This window comes from Myotis brandtii, unplaced genomic scaffold (genome assembly GCF_000412655.1).
Source record: "Myotis brandtii unplaced genomic scaffold, ASM41265v1 scaffold151, whole genome shotgun sequence".
NCBI classification, from domain to species: Eukaryota; Metazoa; Chordata; class Mammalia; order Chiroptera; family Vespertilionidae; genus Myotis; species Myotis brandtii.
The window spans coordinates 1,600,750-1,617,337 of NW_005355461.1; the positions used below are offsets into that span (position 1 = coordinate 1,600,750).

General features: G+C 38.2%; 1 protein-coding gene across 9 annotated transcripts in view; it reads left to right on the forward strand.

Moving 5' to 3' along the window:
* SENP6 (SUMO1/sentrin specific peptidase 6) overlaps window positions 1-16,588 on the forward strand; it is a 111,768-nt gene that overhangs the window by 28,025 nt on the left and 67,155 nt on the right. For 7 of the 9 annotated variants that reach the window (XM_014535792.1, XM_014535787.1, XM_014535789.1 and 4 more), the window contains exons 2-3: window positions 7,641-7,734; window positions 9,714-9,774. In XM_014535792.1, coding sequence (XP_014391278.1) covers window positions 7,641-7,734; window positions 9,714-9,774 — 155 coding nt within the window. Of the gene's footprint in view, window positions 1-3,718; window positions 3,723-7,640; window positions 7,735-9,713; window positions 9,775-16,588 lie in introns of all 9 variants that reach the window. The other 2 variants (XM_014535797.1, XM_014535795.1) reach the window with 2 other exon arrangements.

The following is a 16,588-nucleotide window of genomic DNA, read 5'->3' on the forward strand; positions in this document are numbered from 1 at the left end:
TTGGGCCTAAGCTGTCAGTCAGACATCCCTCTGGCAGCCTGGGAGTCCTTGGGGGATGTCCACTTGCCAGCGGGGAGCAGGCCTAAGCTGTAGTTGGACATCCTTAGCACTGCTGAGGAGGCGGAGAGGCTCCTGCCAACACCGCTGTGCTGTCAGCCGTCAGCCTGACTTGTGGCTGAGCAGAGCTCCCCCTGTGGGAGCGCACTGAACACCAGAGGGCAGCTCCTGCATTGAGTGTCTGCCCCCTGGTGGTCAGTGTGTGTCATAGTGACCAGTCATTCCCAGTCATTCTGCTGTTAGGGTCAATTTGCATATTACCCTTTTATATAGAATAGAGGCCTGGTGCACGGGTGGGGGCCAGTGGGTTTGCCCTGAAGGGTGTCCCGGATCAGGTGGGGGTCCCGCAGGGGTGCCTGGCCAGTTTGGGTGAGGGGCTGATGGCTGTTTTCAACCTGGCCACGCCCCCAAGCTCCCAGCCTCTCCTTTTTTTCTTTTCTTTTTTTTTCAGCGCCTCCTTGAGTGGAGGCCAGGGCAGTCTGGAAGCAGGTATCTGGGATTTATTTATTTTCTGTAATTGAAACTTTGTAGCCTTGAGCGGAGCACAGGGCCAGCCAGGGCAGGAGGGGAGCTTGGCTTCCTCTGTCACCGGGGGCAACCCAAACCTCCTGCTCACTCCAGCTCCGTGGCCATCACTATCTTAGTTGGGTTAATTTGAATACTAGCTCTTGATTGGCTGGTGGGCATGTCTTGTGGGTGTAGCAGAGTGGTGGAGTGATGGTTAATTTGCATGTTTCTCTTTTATTAGTGCAGATATAGATATACTTTATTGAACTTATTGGGGAGATATTGGTTAATAAAATTATACAGGTGTACAGTTCTACAATACATTATCTTTATGTTGTATTGTGTGTTTACCAAACCAAGTAAAGTTTCCTTCCATCACAATTTATCTTTCCTTTATCTTATACCTAACCCCCTAACTTTTATATTAAGAAAATATTTATATTGAATTATGTTAGTCATTTAGAAGTTTTGTTTGTTTTTTGCCTTTACAAACATTCCCTTATTGTGATAAAATATACATAACATAAAATTTACCATTTTAACCAGTTTTAAGTGTACAGTTTTGCAGATTGACACTATGTTCATATGTGCAAATATCTCTGCTATCCATTTTCAGAACTTTTTCATCATCCTAAACAAAAACTGTATCCATTAAAACATAACTCTCCATTCTCCTCTCCCTTTAACTGTTGCTGCTCTACTTTTTTTGAGTAGAAGCCTATTCTAGGTACCTCATTTAAGTGGAATCATATAGTATTTGACTGAGTGGTTTATTTCACTCAGTGTAATGTTTTCAGGGCTCATCCATGTTGTACCATGTATCAGAATTTCATTCCTTTATGGATGAATTGTGTGTGTGTGTGTGTGTGTGTGTGTGTGCACTGTCCATGACTTGTTGATCCATTAATCTGTTGGTGGACATTTGGGTTGTTTCCCCTTTTGGCTGTTGTGAATAATGCTGCTGTAGTATTGGTGTACAAGTGTCAGAGTCCATGCCCTCAGTTATTCATTTGGTATACTAGGTGTATCGGTTAATAATGTGGATTTTTTTAATTTTTATTTTTTTTATTGATTAAGTTATTACATATGTGTCTTTATCCCCATGCTACCCCCTTCACCCCACTCAGGCCCTCACCCCCCTGTTGTCTATATCCATTGGTTAGGCGTATATGCTTGCATATAAGTCCTTTGGTTGATCTCTCCCCTTACCCCCACCCTCCCCTACCTTCCCTCTGAGGTTTGACGATCTCATTGATGCTTCTCTGTCTCTGGATCTGTTTTTGTTCATCAGTTTATGTTGTTCATTATATTCCATAATGAGTGAGATCATGTGATATTTATCTTTCTCTAACTGGTTTATTTCACTTAGCATAATGCTCTCCAGTTCCACCCATGCTGTTGCAAATGGTAAGAACTTCTTCTTTTTTACTGCAGCATAGTATTCCGTTGTGTAGATGTACCACAGTTTTTTAATCCACTCATCTACTGATGGGCACTTAGGCTATTTCCAAATCTTAGCTATGGTGAATTGTGCTACTATGAACATAGGGGTGCATATATCCTTTCTAATTGGTGTTTCTAGTTTCTTGGGATATATTCCAGAAGTGGGATCACTGGGTCCATTTTTAGTTTTTTGAGGAAACTCCTCCATACTGTTCTCCACAGTGGCTGCACCAGTCTGCATTCCCACCAGCAGTGCAAAAGGGTTCCTTTTTCTCTGCATCCTCTCTAACACTTATTGTTTATTGATTTGTTGATGATAGCCATTCTGACAGGTGTGAGATGGTACCGCATTGTCATTTTGATTTGCATCTCTCGGATGATTAGTGACTTTGAACATGTTTTCATATGTCTTTTGGCCTTTCTTCTGTCTTCTTTCGAAAAGTATCTATTTAGGTCCATTGCCCATTTTTTGACTGGGTTGTTTATCTTCTGTTAAGTTGTATGAGTTCCCTGTAAATGTTGGAGATTAAATCCTTATCAGTGATAACATTTGCAAATATGTTCTCCCATGCAGTGGGCTTTCTTGTTGTTTTGTTGATGGTTTCCTTTGCTGTGCAAAAGCTTTTTATTTTGATGTAGTCCCATTTGTTTATTTTCTCTTTAGTTTCCATTGCCCTAGGACCATGGTCAGCAAACTGCGGCTCTTTGGCCCCTTGAGTGTGGCTCTTCTACAAAATACCACGTGCGGGCGCGCACGTACAGTGCAATTGAAACTTCGTGGCCCATGCGCAGGAGTCGGTATTTTGTGGAAGAGCCACACTCGAGGAGCCAAAGAGCCGCATGTGGCTCGCGAGCCACAGTTTGCCGACCGCTGCCCTAGGAGCAGTATCAGTGAAGAAATTGCTTTGGCATATGTCTGAGATTTTGCTGCCTATAGATTCCTCTAGTATTTTTATGGTTTCCCATCTTATGTTTAAGTCCTTTATCCATTTTGAGTTTATTTTTGTGTATGGTGTTAGCTAGTGGCCTAGTTTGATTTTTTTGCATGTATCTGTCCACTTTCCCAACACCATTTATTGAAGAGGCTTTCTTGATTCCATTGTATGTTCATGCCTCCTTTGTCAAATATTAATTGAGCATAGTGGTTTGGGTCGATTTCTGTGTTCTCTATTCTATTCCATTGATCTATATGTCTGTTCTTGTACCAGTACCTGGCTGTTTTGAGAACAGTGGCTTTGTAATACAGCTTGATATCTGGTATTGAGATCCCACCTACTTTAATAATGCGGATTTTGTAATCAAAGAAAACACGGTAATTTCAAGAGAAACATCAAAAGTGCTTTATTCAAAGTAATGTCCATCGCTAGCTACACATTTCCCCCATCTTTCAGGTAACTTGTGGATACAGTCCCAATAGAACAGCGATTCTCAACCTGTGGGTCATTACCCCTTTGGGGGTTGAATGACCCTTTCACAGGGGTCACCTAAGATCATCGGAAAACACATATATAATTACATATTTTTTTGTGATTCATCACTATGCTTTAATTATGTTCAACTTGTAACAATGAAAATACATCCTGCATATCAGATATTTACATTACGATTCATAATAGTAGCAAAATTACAGTTATGAAGTAGCAACGAAAATAATTTTATGGTTGGGGGTCACCACAACATGAGGAACTGTATTAAAGGGTCGCGGCATTAGGAAGGTTGAGAACCACTGCAATAGAACTTTTCTTGTTTTGAGGCAAACCATTCAGAGACCCAATTTTCCACTTATTTGAATGTTTTGAAGTGCTGCTCAGAAAGTGCATGTGCCATCGATCGGAACAAGTGGTAATTTGCAAGGTCTGGTGAATACAGCAGGTGGGTTAATACTTCCCAGGCAAGATGTTGTAACGTGTCTTTAACTGGTTTTGAAGTGTGTGATGGTGTGTCATCATGAAGCAAAATTACTTTGTCGTATCTTCTGTCACATTCTTGTAATTTCACGATCAAAGCGTGGTTCAAATTGATTGTTGTTATTAGTGATCAGTATTAATGGTTTCACCTGGTTTTAGAAGCTCATAATAAATACACCACACCTTCCTGATCCTACCAAACGCAGAGCATTGTCTTCTTTCTGAAGTGATTTGGCCTTGCAGTCGATGTTGATGGTTGACCTGGATCAACCAACCCATCATTTTGTGCATTTGGGATTCTCAAAATAAATCCACTTTTTATTGCCAGTCACAAAAAATACTTTTGTGCCGTTGAAGCAACATTTTACTGATGACCTTTTGGTTTTCCATTTGTCTTTTGTTCAGTTGATGTGGCACCCATTTTCCTTCCTTTACAGTCTTTCCCATTGCTTGTAAACGATCGGAAATTGTTTGCTGAATAGTGTTTAATCTTTCTGCAAGTTGTTTTTGAGTTTGACATGCATCTTCACCCAATAACGCTTGTAATTGTTGGTCTTCAAACTTTTTTAGTTGACCTGGACGTTCTTTGTCTTTCACATAGAAATCATCGCTTTTAAAGCATTTAAACCAGTGTTCACAAGTATCTTGAGATGGAGATGTTCACCATAAGCTTCCTGAAGTATTCAGCAGCACTTTTCTTCAAAATCATGAATTAAAACTTTCCGCAAATGCTCTTTTTTTGGCACGAAATTCGACATTTTTTAGTGTATGAATATCTATGATGTTAACACCTTCAGAAAATTTGACATATGAAGTTTTGAAGTTTGCTGTCAATATAACAAAGTATCATACATATCAAATCGCATATATATCAACATATGTGTAACTCCATCTATTGAAAAAATCTGCATTATTAACCCGTACACCTAGTATACCTAGAAGTGGGGTTGATGGATCATAGGGTAATTTTATGTTTAACTTTTTAGGCAACTGCTAAACTTTTCCCACAGTGGCTGCAGCATTTTACATTCCCACCAGTAGTGCATAAAAGTTTCAATTCCCTCCACATTTTTGTCACTACTACTTACTATATTTCATTATTATTAAAAAAATAGCCATCCTAATGGGTGCGAACTAGTATCTCATTATAGTTTTGATTTGCATTTCTTATATTTAGTGAGCATCTTGTGAAACTTTTAAAATTATGGGCTTTACTGGGCCATGTAAGTTATAAAACATTTGGTCCCAAATCTGAGTAATTATGAGTTTATGGTTAGGAATTCTCTGGTCATGGGAGTATACACTTTGTCTACAGTTCAATCCAAAAATCCAGAGGCAAGGACAGGACATTATTATTATTCCCATTGTTGAGTTCTTCAGTGAGTTTCTTTGTTTTACCCTAGTTCACCCAATCAGAGTGTTGCCCTTCAGGTATTCTGGTATTCAGCCTGACCCTTCATCTTGCTGTGTCCCCAAACTTTATATATATTGATTTTAGATAGAGATGGAAGGAGGGAGGGAGGGAGGGAGAGAGAGACAGACACATTGATGTGAGAGAAACATACTCCTGCACACTCCTTATTGGGGATTGGGCCTGAAATGTTGGAATGTGCTCTGACCTTAGGAATCACATAGCAATCTTTTGGTGCATGGGACCATGCTCAACCACCTGAACCACACCAGCCAGGGCTCTGGGGCTCTAAACTTGATCTTAAAAACCAGGCTCTAGGCCATCAGAATTTTGTCATATGGCTTCAAATGACAACTTCAGAAGCTTATTTCTCCAGGTTCCCACTTACCAGTTGTTTATGACTTCAGGGGTTTTCAGCCATGCACTTACAAAATTTTTAAAACTCATAATGAGCATGTTTGATGTTCTGATATGGATGGAGGGTTTTTGTTGTTGTTTTTGATAAATCAAGTTCACCATATTGCCAACACAGAAATCTTTTGTTTCTCTTCTGTTAAAAGGCAGAGATGATGGAGGTAAAGAAAAGGTCAGTTAGTGGTCTGGATATGGTTCTCATAAGTAAGGCAAGCAAACTAACAGGCACTGATTTGTAGAATCAGTGATCAATTATGGAGATACAGGGTTGATTTTTTTAAATATCTCACACATATTCATGTGTGCCTCCCCCCCATTTTTATTGTATTGTACAAATTTGAGCTGCTTTTTCTAGCAAACACACATATGGATGACATTAAAGTGTTCTTTCTCTCTTTAGAGGAAATAAGGTGTTCATAAGCAATAATCAAGGCATTCAAGTGAAAAGAAAATCTAGACTAAACAAAGAGCTTGGGGAATGCTCAATTTTACTTTATAGCTAACTAGAGGCCTGGTGCACAAAAATTTGTGCACTGGGGGGGGGGAGGGGTCCCTCAGCCCAGCTTGTGCCCTCTCACAGTCTGGGACCCCTCGGGGGAATGACCACCTGCTGGCTTAGGCCCGCTCCCCAGGGGATTGGGCCTAAGCTGTCAGTCAGACATCCCTCTGGCAGCCCGGGAGCCCTCGGGGCATGTCCACTTGCCAGTGGGGAGCAGGCCTAAGCTGCAGTCGGACATCCTTGGCGCTGCTGAGGAGGCAGGAGAGGCTCCCACCACCACCACTGTACTGGCAGCCGTCAGCCTGGCATGTGGATGAGCAGAGCTCCCCCTGTGGGAGTGCACTGACCACCAGGAGGCAGCTCCTGCATTGAGTGTCTGCCCCTTGGTGGTCAGTGTGCATCATAGTGACCAGTAATTCTGCTGTTAGGGTCAATTTGCATATTACCCTTTTATTATATAGGATAAAGTTCTGGTGCATGGGTGGGGGCCAGTGGGTTTGCCCTGAAGAGTGTCATGGATCAGGGTGGGGGTGCCTGGCCAGCCTGGGTGAGGGGCTGATGGCTGTTTGCAGGCTGGCCACAGCCCCTTCAGGGTGGGGCTCCCCACTGGGGTGCCTGGCTAGCCTGGGTGAGGGGCTGAGGGCCATTTGCAGGCTGGTCACACCCCCTTCAGGGTGGGGGTCCCCCCTGGGGTGCCTGGCCTGCCTGGGTGAGGGGCTGAGGGCTATTTGCAGGCTGGTCACACCCCCTTCAGGTTGGGGGTCCTGCTGGGGTGCCTGGCCAGTCTGGGTGAGTGGCTGATGGCTGTTTGCAGGCTGGCCACAGCCCCTTCAGGGTGGGGCTCCCCACTGGGGTGCCTGGCTAGCCTGGGTGAGGGGCTGAGGGCCATTTGCAGGCTGGTCACACCCCCTTCAGGTTGGGGGTCCTGCTGGGGTGCCTGGCCAGTCTGGGTGAGTGGCTGATGGCTGTTTGCAGGCTGGCCAAGCCCCCCAGCGGGGACCCTCACCCCATGAGGATGTGGCCATCCTGGGTGAGGGGCTAATGGCTGTTTGCAGGCTGGCCAAGCCCTTGGCCACCCAAGCTCCCAGTGGAGGCTGGCTGGAAGCAGGTATCAGGGATTTATTTAGCTTCTATAATTGAAACTTTGTTGCCTTGAGCGGACCTCAGGGCCGGCCCGGGCTGGCGGGAAGCTTGGCTTCCTCCATCGCCGGGGCAACCAAGCCTCCTGCTTGCTCCAGCTCTGTGGCTGCTGGCCGCCATCTTGGTTGGGTTAATTTGCATGTAATCGCTCTGATTGGCTGATGGCGTGGCTTGGGGCGTAGTTGAGGTGCAGTCAATTTGCATGTTTCTCTTTTATTAGATTAGATATCTCTATTAATACTTATCTCTGTTTTTATTTCAGCTTTGACTAGATCCGAATCTAGGAGAGATGGAGGTTTTAAAAATAATTGGAGCTTTGATCATGGAGAAGAAAGTGAAGGAGATACAGATAAAGAGTAAGATTTTTTTTCCCCTCAGATATTTTATAAGAATGAAACTTTTCATTAGAAAAATAATATAAATTGTTTGCTATGGAAATATTTTTAAGAATATTGTATTCTTAAGGAAATATTGAACTCATATTTTATAATTGCATCAATGAAGAAAAAGCAGTTCTTTATTGGTAAATAATTTTATGTTATATTTATCTTTTGAAATGTATAAATAAGTGCATGTAATATGTATAACCTTATGATTAAATATCAATCATACTACAGATTTACAACTAAATAATTGTTCCTTAGTAAAAATAAACAAACACGGGATTCTGTTCAGTGATTTGAAAAGCTACCATTTATCTTGAGTAAGTAAGTGAACCTAGATTAAGACCTCAGAATTTTGTATCAACGTTTAGATCCTGTAGTAACTTTCTTCCCAGTTACCCCTCACCACCTGTCCATCTTAGATCAGATTATCACCAGAGAGAGCAGAAATACTATAAATGATAAACACAGGTGTTGACCCAGACAGAAGCTGAGCAAAGTGTTCATTATATTTGTTAATGTACTTGGAATTACTTCTGTGAAAAATTTCAAATACTGGTTTTAATAGAACCTTTTGCATCATGCAGAATTTGTATTACAGATTCAGCATTGCTATAGTTTCTTGGTTTATTGATCTGATTTTTCCCTTAACCAGAACAAATAGCAAATTTAGAGAAACACAAATATATACACCAAGTTCTACCAAAACTATAAATATGTTTTAGAAATTTTACACAAGAAGTCTTTCAGAGTATATTGGCTAAATATTGTAGGTGCTTCACTTCTTTTTGGGCAACAGCTCCATTCATCATTGCCATTTTATGTGCCTTCACCTATGTGCTATTGAACTGAAGTGAAGTTTTATTTGAAGGAGAGCTTAGAACTGGTAAGTTTCTCAGTTAAAATTGATATTTTATGGTCTTTTATTTCTGACTATTTTTCAATTTAAAATAGTTTTTGTTACAGACATTTAGTACATAGGTACTGTAACAAAGACAGACATTTTGAAAAATTGGAACTAAATCTGAAATTAAATTGAGTAGAAAGTATATCATTTTAAAAACATTTTTGTAAAGTGTGTGGAAGGAGAGAATTTTTAGCATTAAAAAAGTTGGGACATATATAAGCAGTAATGAAACAAACATTTTACGTTTTTACTATAAATAGTTAGGTTTTTACTGAAAATAGCTTATAGAGTTGCCTTCACAAGTGTGTATTTTGAGTTCCTCTGTGAAAAGATTTGTCAAGGATATGTAAGAAATTGTCTTTTAAGGTGCTACCAGTCCTGTATGTTTCATTTATGAATCATACTCTTTGGTTCCTCATTATAAGTGGATCCTCAGTGGCTCTTGCTTTTTGAACAAGTTGATATTAACATGAACTGTTTGTTAATAGATGTATCAGTATGATTTTTAAAAGTCTCAGGCCAGTGATTCTCAGTGAAGAGTTGATATTTCTTTCATAGTGGTAGAGGTATAGCTATTTTACTGTGGTAATATTGTTTCTTTTCATTAGCTAAAGTTTTCTACCAGTTTGTTTCTCTGTCCTTTCCCCTAATTTAAATCCAAGACAGAAAGTAAAAATGAGTGACCATATATGAAATTCGTATATAAGACGACAAATATTTTATTCATTTATGGTGTGGATCAACAAACCATGATGCTTCACAGGCCCAATCTGGCCCACCACTTGATTTTTGTTAATCGTTTTATTGGAACACAACTACACATATACTAGTAATATATGATGGCTTTTATACTATAATGGAAAAAATGAGTGGTTGATATGATGATAGTATGGTCTATAAAGCCTAAAATATTTATTCTATTGCCCTTTACAGAAAAAGTTTGCTGATCCCTGAATTATTAGATGAACAAAGAGGATAAAACTGAATTTAATGTATGGGTCATAATTGCCATTTAAGGTTTCTTCCTCCCTTATTTTATATGCAGTGAGGCAAATCTACTCAGTATAGATGAAGATGAGGATTCTGAAACCTCAAAAGGAAAAAAGGCAAGTGTTGCTTTTTTAATTTAAAAAACATTTTTAGGTTATATACTAAAAATGAATATTTCAAAAGAAAATGTTAACATTTTAAATTAAGTCCCAACCTCTCTCTTTCCTATCCCAGAGGCAAATGATGTTCCCAGTTTCTTGTTTTTCCTATCAGATATTTATGTGTTAAAACAATATTCTTGTCTCACCTCCTTACACTTACATAATTGGTAGTATCCTATACACACTTTTTCTAATCTAAAAATAATTGTGTCTGAAGACCATCCATGAGCATTTATTAAGAGTATCTTCGGCCGAAGCCGGTTTGGCTTGGTGGATGGAGCGTCGGCCTGCGGACTGAAGGGTCTCGGGTTCGATTCCGGTCGAGGGCATGTGCCTGGGTTGCGGGCACATCCCCAGTGGGGGATGTGCAGGAGGCGGCTGATCGATGTTTCTCTCTCATCGATGTTTCTGGCTCTCTATCTCTCTCCCTTCCTCTCTGTAAAAAATCAATAAAATATATTTTAAAAAAAAAGAGTGTCTTCGTTCTTTCCATTGTACCATTTCATTTTATGATGTACTGTTATTATTCAACTAGAGGCTCAGTGCACAAAATTCGTGCACGGGGGGGGGGGGGTTCTTTAGCCCAGACTGCACCCTCTCCATTCCGGGATCCCTCGGGGGATGTCTGACTGCCGGTTTAGGCCCAATCCCACAGGGGTCAGACATCCCTCTCGTAATCCTGGACCACTGACTCCTAACCACTCACTTGCCTGCATGCCTAATGCCCCCAACTGCCCTCCCCTGCTGGCCTGGTTTCCCCCAACGACCATCCCCTGCTGGCCTGATCACCCCTAACTGCCTCTGCCTCAGCCCCCCACCACCATGGCTTTGTCCGGAAGGAAGTCAGCCGGTCAACCTGATCTAATTAGCATATTACCCTTTCATTAGTATAGATACCACCACATTTATGGTGTTACTTACCGCCCTCCCCCAAATAATTTCGAGTAAGTTAGCCTTCTGGGTAATTTTGCCCACATACAAGTATATCTGTAGGATGAATATGGAAGGAGAGCTGCTGTATTAGGTCAGATATATTTCTAATTTTCTTATACCTGATTTATACTTAATTTATCAGCAATGTCTGAGAGTGCCTATTTCTTCAAACTTTTGTTACAGTTTTATCAACCTTTTGATTTTTGCCAGTGAAAAATAGTATCTTATTTCTTTCTTCATGAATGAGGTTGAACACATTTCATAAATGTAGTCCATTTATTTTTTTTGGATAACTGTCAATTAATATCCTTTGCCCATTTTTCTATTTGGTCTTTAGGGTATTATTGATTCATAGGAATTCTGTTTATATTGAGTCTGAGATACACATTTTTTCACATTTTGACATCTGAAATTTGTCTAGGTGTGTATTATAATTTCATGACATGGTTTAATTTTAAAAGTTTCTTTGCATATTAGTACATACAATATTTATGCATCTTAGAAGGTCTTAGGTTTGATGATATACCGTTTTTTGGAGATACTGGCTCATTGCTTTGATACTAGTTGCTAATATCTTAAAGCAGTTTTTTTCTTTTGTCTTTGCTTTTGGTGGTTATTGCCTTGGAGAAAATGTGTTTTCTTATGTTGTTAAATATGTGTCTTGGGTTTAGTGTCTTAGTTGCTAATGATGATAACTTAATTACTTATTTGCTTTATCCTATTAGGTACATTAAATAATTTCACAATACCAATGTATAATAATAAAAGCGTAATATGCTACTTAGACCGGACGTCCTTCCAGATGTCCTTCCGTCCTTCTGGACAAAGCCGGGCTATGAGGGAAGCCCGGGTCCCGGGTACCAGAGGGAAGACGGTGTCAGCAGCTGGTGGAAGGAAGGCCTACTCTTGCACGAATTTCAAGCATCGGGCCTCTAGTTAAAATATAATTACTAATAAAACGACTTAAATTTTTTTTTAATCCTGTTCCTTTGTTGTTGTTTGGTGGCACCACCAGGTATATTCCACTAGGAATGTATATTTAAATTACTGTTTTGAAATTATTTATTCCTGGTTGGTAATTCCACCAGCTAGATGAGAATGGGGTTTTTAAAAATTTTGTTTTGTTTTTTAAAATATTTTTATTGACTTCGGACAGGAAAGGAGAGGGCGACTTAGAAACATCATTGATGAGAGAGAATCATTGATGGACTGCCTCTTGCATGCCCCCCACTGGGGACTGAGCCCACAACCGGCCTGTACTGTCAGTAACTGGGAATCAAACTGTGACTTCCTGGTTCATAGATTGATGCTCAACCACTGAGCCATGCCTTGTTTCATTTTTTAGCTTTGTTTTTTATTTTGAGGAATTGCTTTTTAAAAATAATTAATTTGTTTTATACTTATGAAAAATTATTCACATGGTTCCAAAGTCAAATCTACAAAAGTTTTATTCAGAGAAGTCTAGCTTTTGTCCTGATTTCCTCCATCCTCTCTCTTTCATCTCGAGGTAACCTATTGTAGTTTAACCTTCCATTATTGTTTTGCTTTGGTTTTTTTGTATGTTTATTATAAGAATATACCACTCTTCTTGGAGAAAGTGGCTACACTGTTTGGCACCTCAATTTTTTGTTTACTTAACATTATGAACTGTAGGTCAGTCTCTACAGCAAAATATTTAGAGATTTCTCATTTATTGCTACCTAATGCTCCAGTGAATGGGTGTAGCATAGATTGATGTACCATCACTTGATAAGCAGAGGTTTTTTCCAATCTTTTGCTATTATAGCTAGTGCTTTAGTAAAGCCTTGAACTTATATCTTTTCATATTTTTACAGTTTATTTTCGGGATAAATTACTGGAATTACAGTGGAGATTTCAGAGGGTAAATTTACAGGTAATTTGGCTAGATAATTGCCAAATGCCTCATTCATAAGAGTTAACACTTGCCATTCAAATAGTAATATATGCGAGTTCCTGTATGGGTAATTTTACCCACACACCAGTATATCTGTAGGATGAATATAGAAGTAGAGCTGCTGTATCAGGTCAGATACAGTTCTAATTTTCTTATACCTGATTTATACTTAATATATGTGAATTACTGTTTCCTGCAACCTTGGAGAGTATGTGGTCAAACTTAAATTTTTGACAGTCTGGTATAGCACCCTCTTAAGTATTTCCCATACTTAGCAGTTGAATAGATTTTAGGAACTTTTAAATTTACTTTCTCCATCTTTGTAGAGGTTTTTCTCCAAAACATGTTTTGTCATGATTTAGGGAATTTAAAATTACGCTGAAAAACTAGAAGGTTTTTCACATTGCAGTTTTCTCTAACTTTTATTTTAACATTGCAATTTCTTAGAATGCTGCTGTTAGATATTCTTCAGGTGGACATTGAAATAGTGAACTTTGGAGAAAAATAAAAGTGTTCCATCACTAACTTCTATGACATTGGTCTTTGATTTTTTATTGCTTGAGATTCCCTTAAGCTTTTAATTAAGTATATGCCTTATTACACATTTTTAAAGATATAAATATTGATATTTTCAAATAAAACCGGTTTGACACATATATATCCAGTGATATCTAAAGATAATTATGAATTCATACTCAGCAACATCTATTTTAAAAATATTTTTTAAAGTGTACTATATCCTCTTTAAGTTGAAAATATTGTGCCTTTTTCTTCTTAAATTTATATTTTCTTTCAATTTCTCACAGGATTTTGACTTTACATATCTATTTTAACTTCATACGATATATTTTTATGGGATAGAAAGATTTTAACTTATCCTATTATACTTTAATAAAGAGATAAATGTTAATAAAGAGATAATTTAACTATTATTTAATTTAACATTAAATAATATTCCTGTCACTAAATGATTCGTTTTTTTAATGGATTTAGTTACCTTTATAGTTATTAATAAATATTTAATCCAAAATTATATTACAGATATTAACAATTATTAAACATATTGTGTATAATTATTTTAGAAATATAGTGGGGCCTTGACTTACGAGTGTCCTGACTAACGAGTTTTTCGAGATACGAGCTGTCTCTTGGCTGATTTTTTGCTTTGAGTTGCGAGCTAAAATTCGGGTTACGAGCCAGCTTCAGATACCCCACCGCTAGTTGGCGCAGCGAACGTCACAGTGAACGCCACAACATCAGCCCAGCATCACGTGTCTCACTTGTTCACAATTGATTTGACATACGAGTAATTTGAGTTATGAGCTCTGTCATGGAACGAATTAAATTCGTATGTCAAGGCCCCACTGTATATCTCTTAAAACAGATGAACTGATCTGTTTTATTCATTTAGTTCACGTATCCATGAATAAATATTATTTATTGCTAAAATAAAACTTGCAGCTGCAATTTTTTAAACTTTTTTTTGTGTTTTTTTATATATATAAGTACTGTGAAATCTTGGTCATATAATGAGTAGAGAAAGAGTTTTGCTATAGTATTATCATTCAGTTCTTTCCTTTTGAGTTAATTACCAAAAATCACCTAACAATCTAACATTTAAAAAGTTAAAACTTGTAATTAAGAGTCATTGTCTTTCTGAATTTGGGTGAAATATACTGAAAAGACTTTTTCAAGACTCAAGAAGTGGCTAGTAATATACTTGTTACTTTTAGATCGTATTTTTAACCAAATACTTTGAGGTCATTGCAAATTTTAATTATTGTTAAATTCAGGGTGCCTTTACTAATACAATATTTTTTGTAAAAAATTTTATAATTTTTGGTTTATGTATTTTCTTTAAAACTTGGACCTGTATATTTAATTCGTTAGTCCATGCATAGAACTTATTTGACAACGTCAGTTCACACAGACTAGCCAGTCAATTAAATCATGTAATATTTATCTATAAAAGTCTGTTTTCATTTTTTATTTCAAATATACATGTTATTTTCATCATCATGACAACCATTTCACTTCAGAATCCTAAGGCAGAAAAATATGGCCTTGCTTTTGATCTGAGTTTGTTACCTGGCTATAGTAAGTCACGGCAGATTTCGGTTTTTTTTTAATTTAATTTATTTTAAAATTTTCATTGATTTTGAGAGAGAAAGGAAGAGAGAATAGAGAAACATTGATGTGAAAGCCTAACATCCATTGACTGCCTCCTGCAAGCCCTCTACTGGGGACTAAGCCTGAAACCCAGCCTGGAATCCAACCAGCCACCTTTCTGTGCACAGGGGCAAGGCCCAATCAGCTGAGATACACGGGCCAGGGCAATTTCAGTCTTTTTTAAAACTTAATGCTTTCCTTGAGTTGTTCTCACTTGATATTTTCATTGGGGCATTGCTTTTCTTGAAAAAGATTGGAGTAGAATATACAAAGATCGTAAATGTAAATTTTCATTACTTTTGCTTTTCCATTTTGCAGCATAGCTGAATTAAGAAAATCTTACTTTGGTTCAGAATACCCAGTTTCTAACCCATGGTTCACCTTTAATAGAAATATATATAAAACAGGGAAAGATATGAAGCGCTACTATTTTATGTGCCAAAAGAGATTTCATATACTAATATTTCAAATAGTTGCTTTCTGGAGGTTATTAGATTCTAATACAAGTTGTGAGGATTATGTCTTTGTTTTGTAAAGTGGAAAAAGGTCTATTTTAAAAGGGAAGATGGGGGAAGGAGATAATTGTATGATGGCTCTTTTCTAGATGGGTGTTAAATTAATTTTAAGTGTCAAAATGGAGATTGAGGATTTAGGAGCTGATTTTCTTAAAACTATTCATGCCTATTTATCCTTTCCTAAAGTCTTTTGTTTATTGGGGAGTGGGGGGGGTGTTATAAATTCACTGTGGCTTGTACGTCATATATAGGTCCATATAGATCATTGCTTTAAACTAATATAACTCCTTTTCTCCATTTGAAAATGAACATGGAATTAGGAGAAAGCCTTTATTTTAGTTCAGTGTCTTGGTATTCTTCCCCTTCTCTCTCACAGAATAACCTCTTGGTTGTTGGGTTTCTATAGTTTCATTGTGCCTCTTTAGAATATATGTCTTTTATTAGTTCTGAAAATATTTTAGCTATTATCTTTGTGGCTATTACCTTTCCCCTTTATTCTTTCTGGGACTTTTATTCAACATATTAAGATCATTTTTTTTCCATATTCTTTAAACTGTATTTTACATATGAAATAAAAAAAGAAAGGATAAAGAGCAGAGAAAGAAACCATCCTTGTACAATATTCTAGGTCATTTTCTCAGAGGTATCTTCTTTTTTTTTTTTTAATATATTTTATTGATTTTTTACAGAGAGGAAGGGAGAGAGATAGAGAGTTAGAAACATCGATCAGCTGCCTCCTGCACATCTCCCACTGGGGATGTGCCCACAACCCAGGTACATGCCCCCAACCGGAATCGAACCCGGGACCTCTCAGTCCGCAGGCCGAAGCTCTATCCACTGAGCCAAACCAGTTTCGGCGAGGTATCTTCTAATTTACTAACTTTTATATTCAGCTATAATTAATCTGCCATTTAATCTATACATATATGTATTTTAAAACATTTCAATGACATCATTTGTAGAACTTCTGTTGGTTCTCTTTCAAATTTTTCTTTTTTAAAATAATTATTTACTGTTTCCCTTTTTGTTTTAAGAACTTAAATGCCACCCAGCTGGCATGGCTCAGTGGCTGAGCATCAACCCATGAACCAGGAGGTCACAGTTTGATTCCCTTTCAGGGCACATGCCAGTATGGGGCATGCAGAAAGCAGCCTATCAGTGATTCTCTCTCACCATTGATATTTCTCTCTCTCTCTCCCTCCCTCTCTCTGAAATCATTTAAGAAATATATATATAT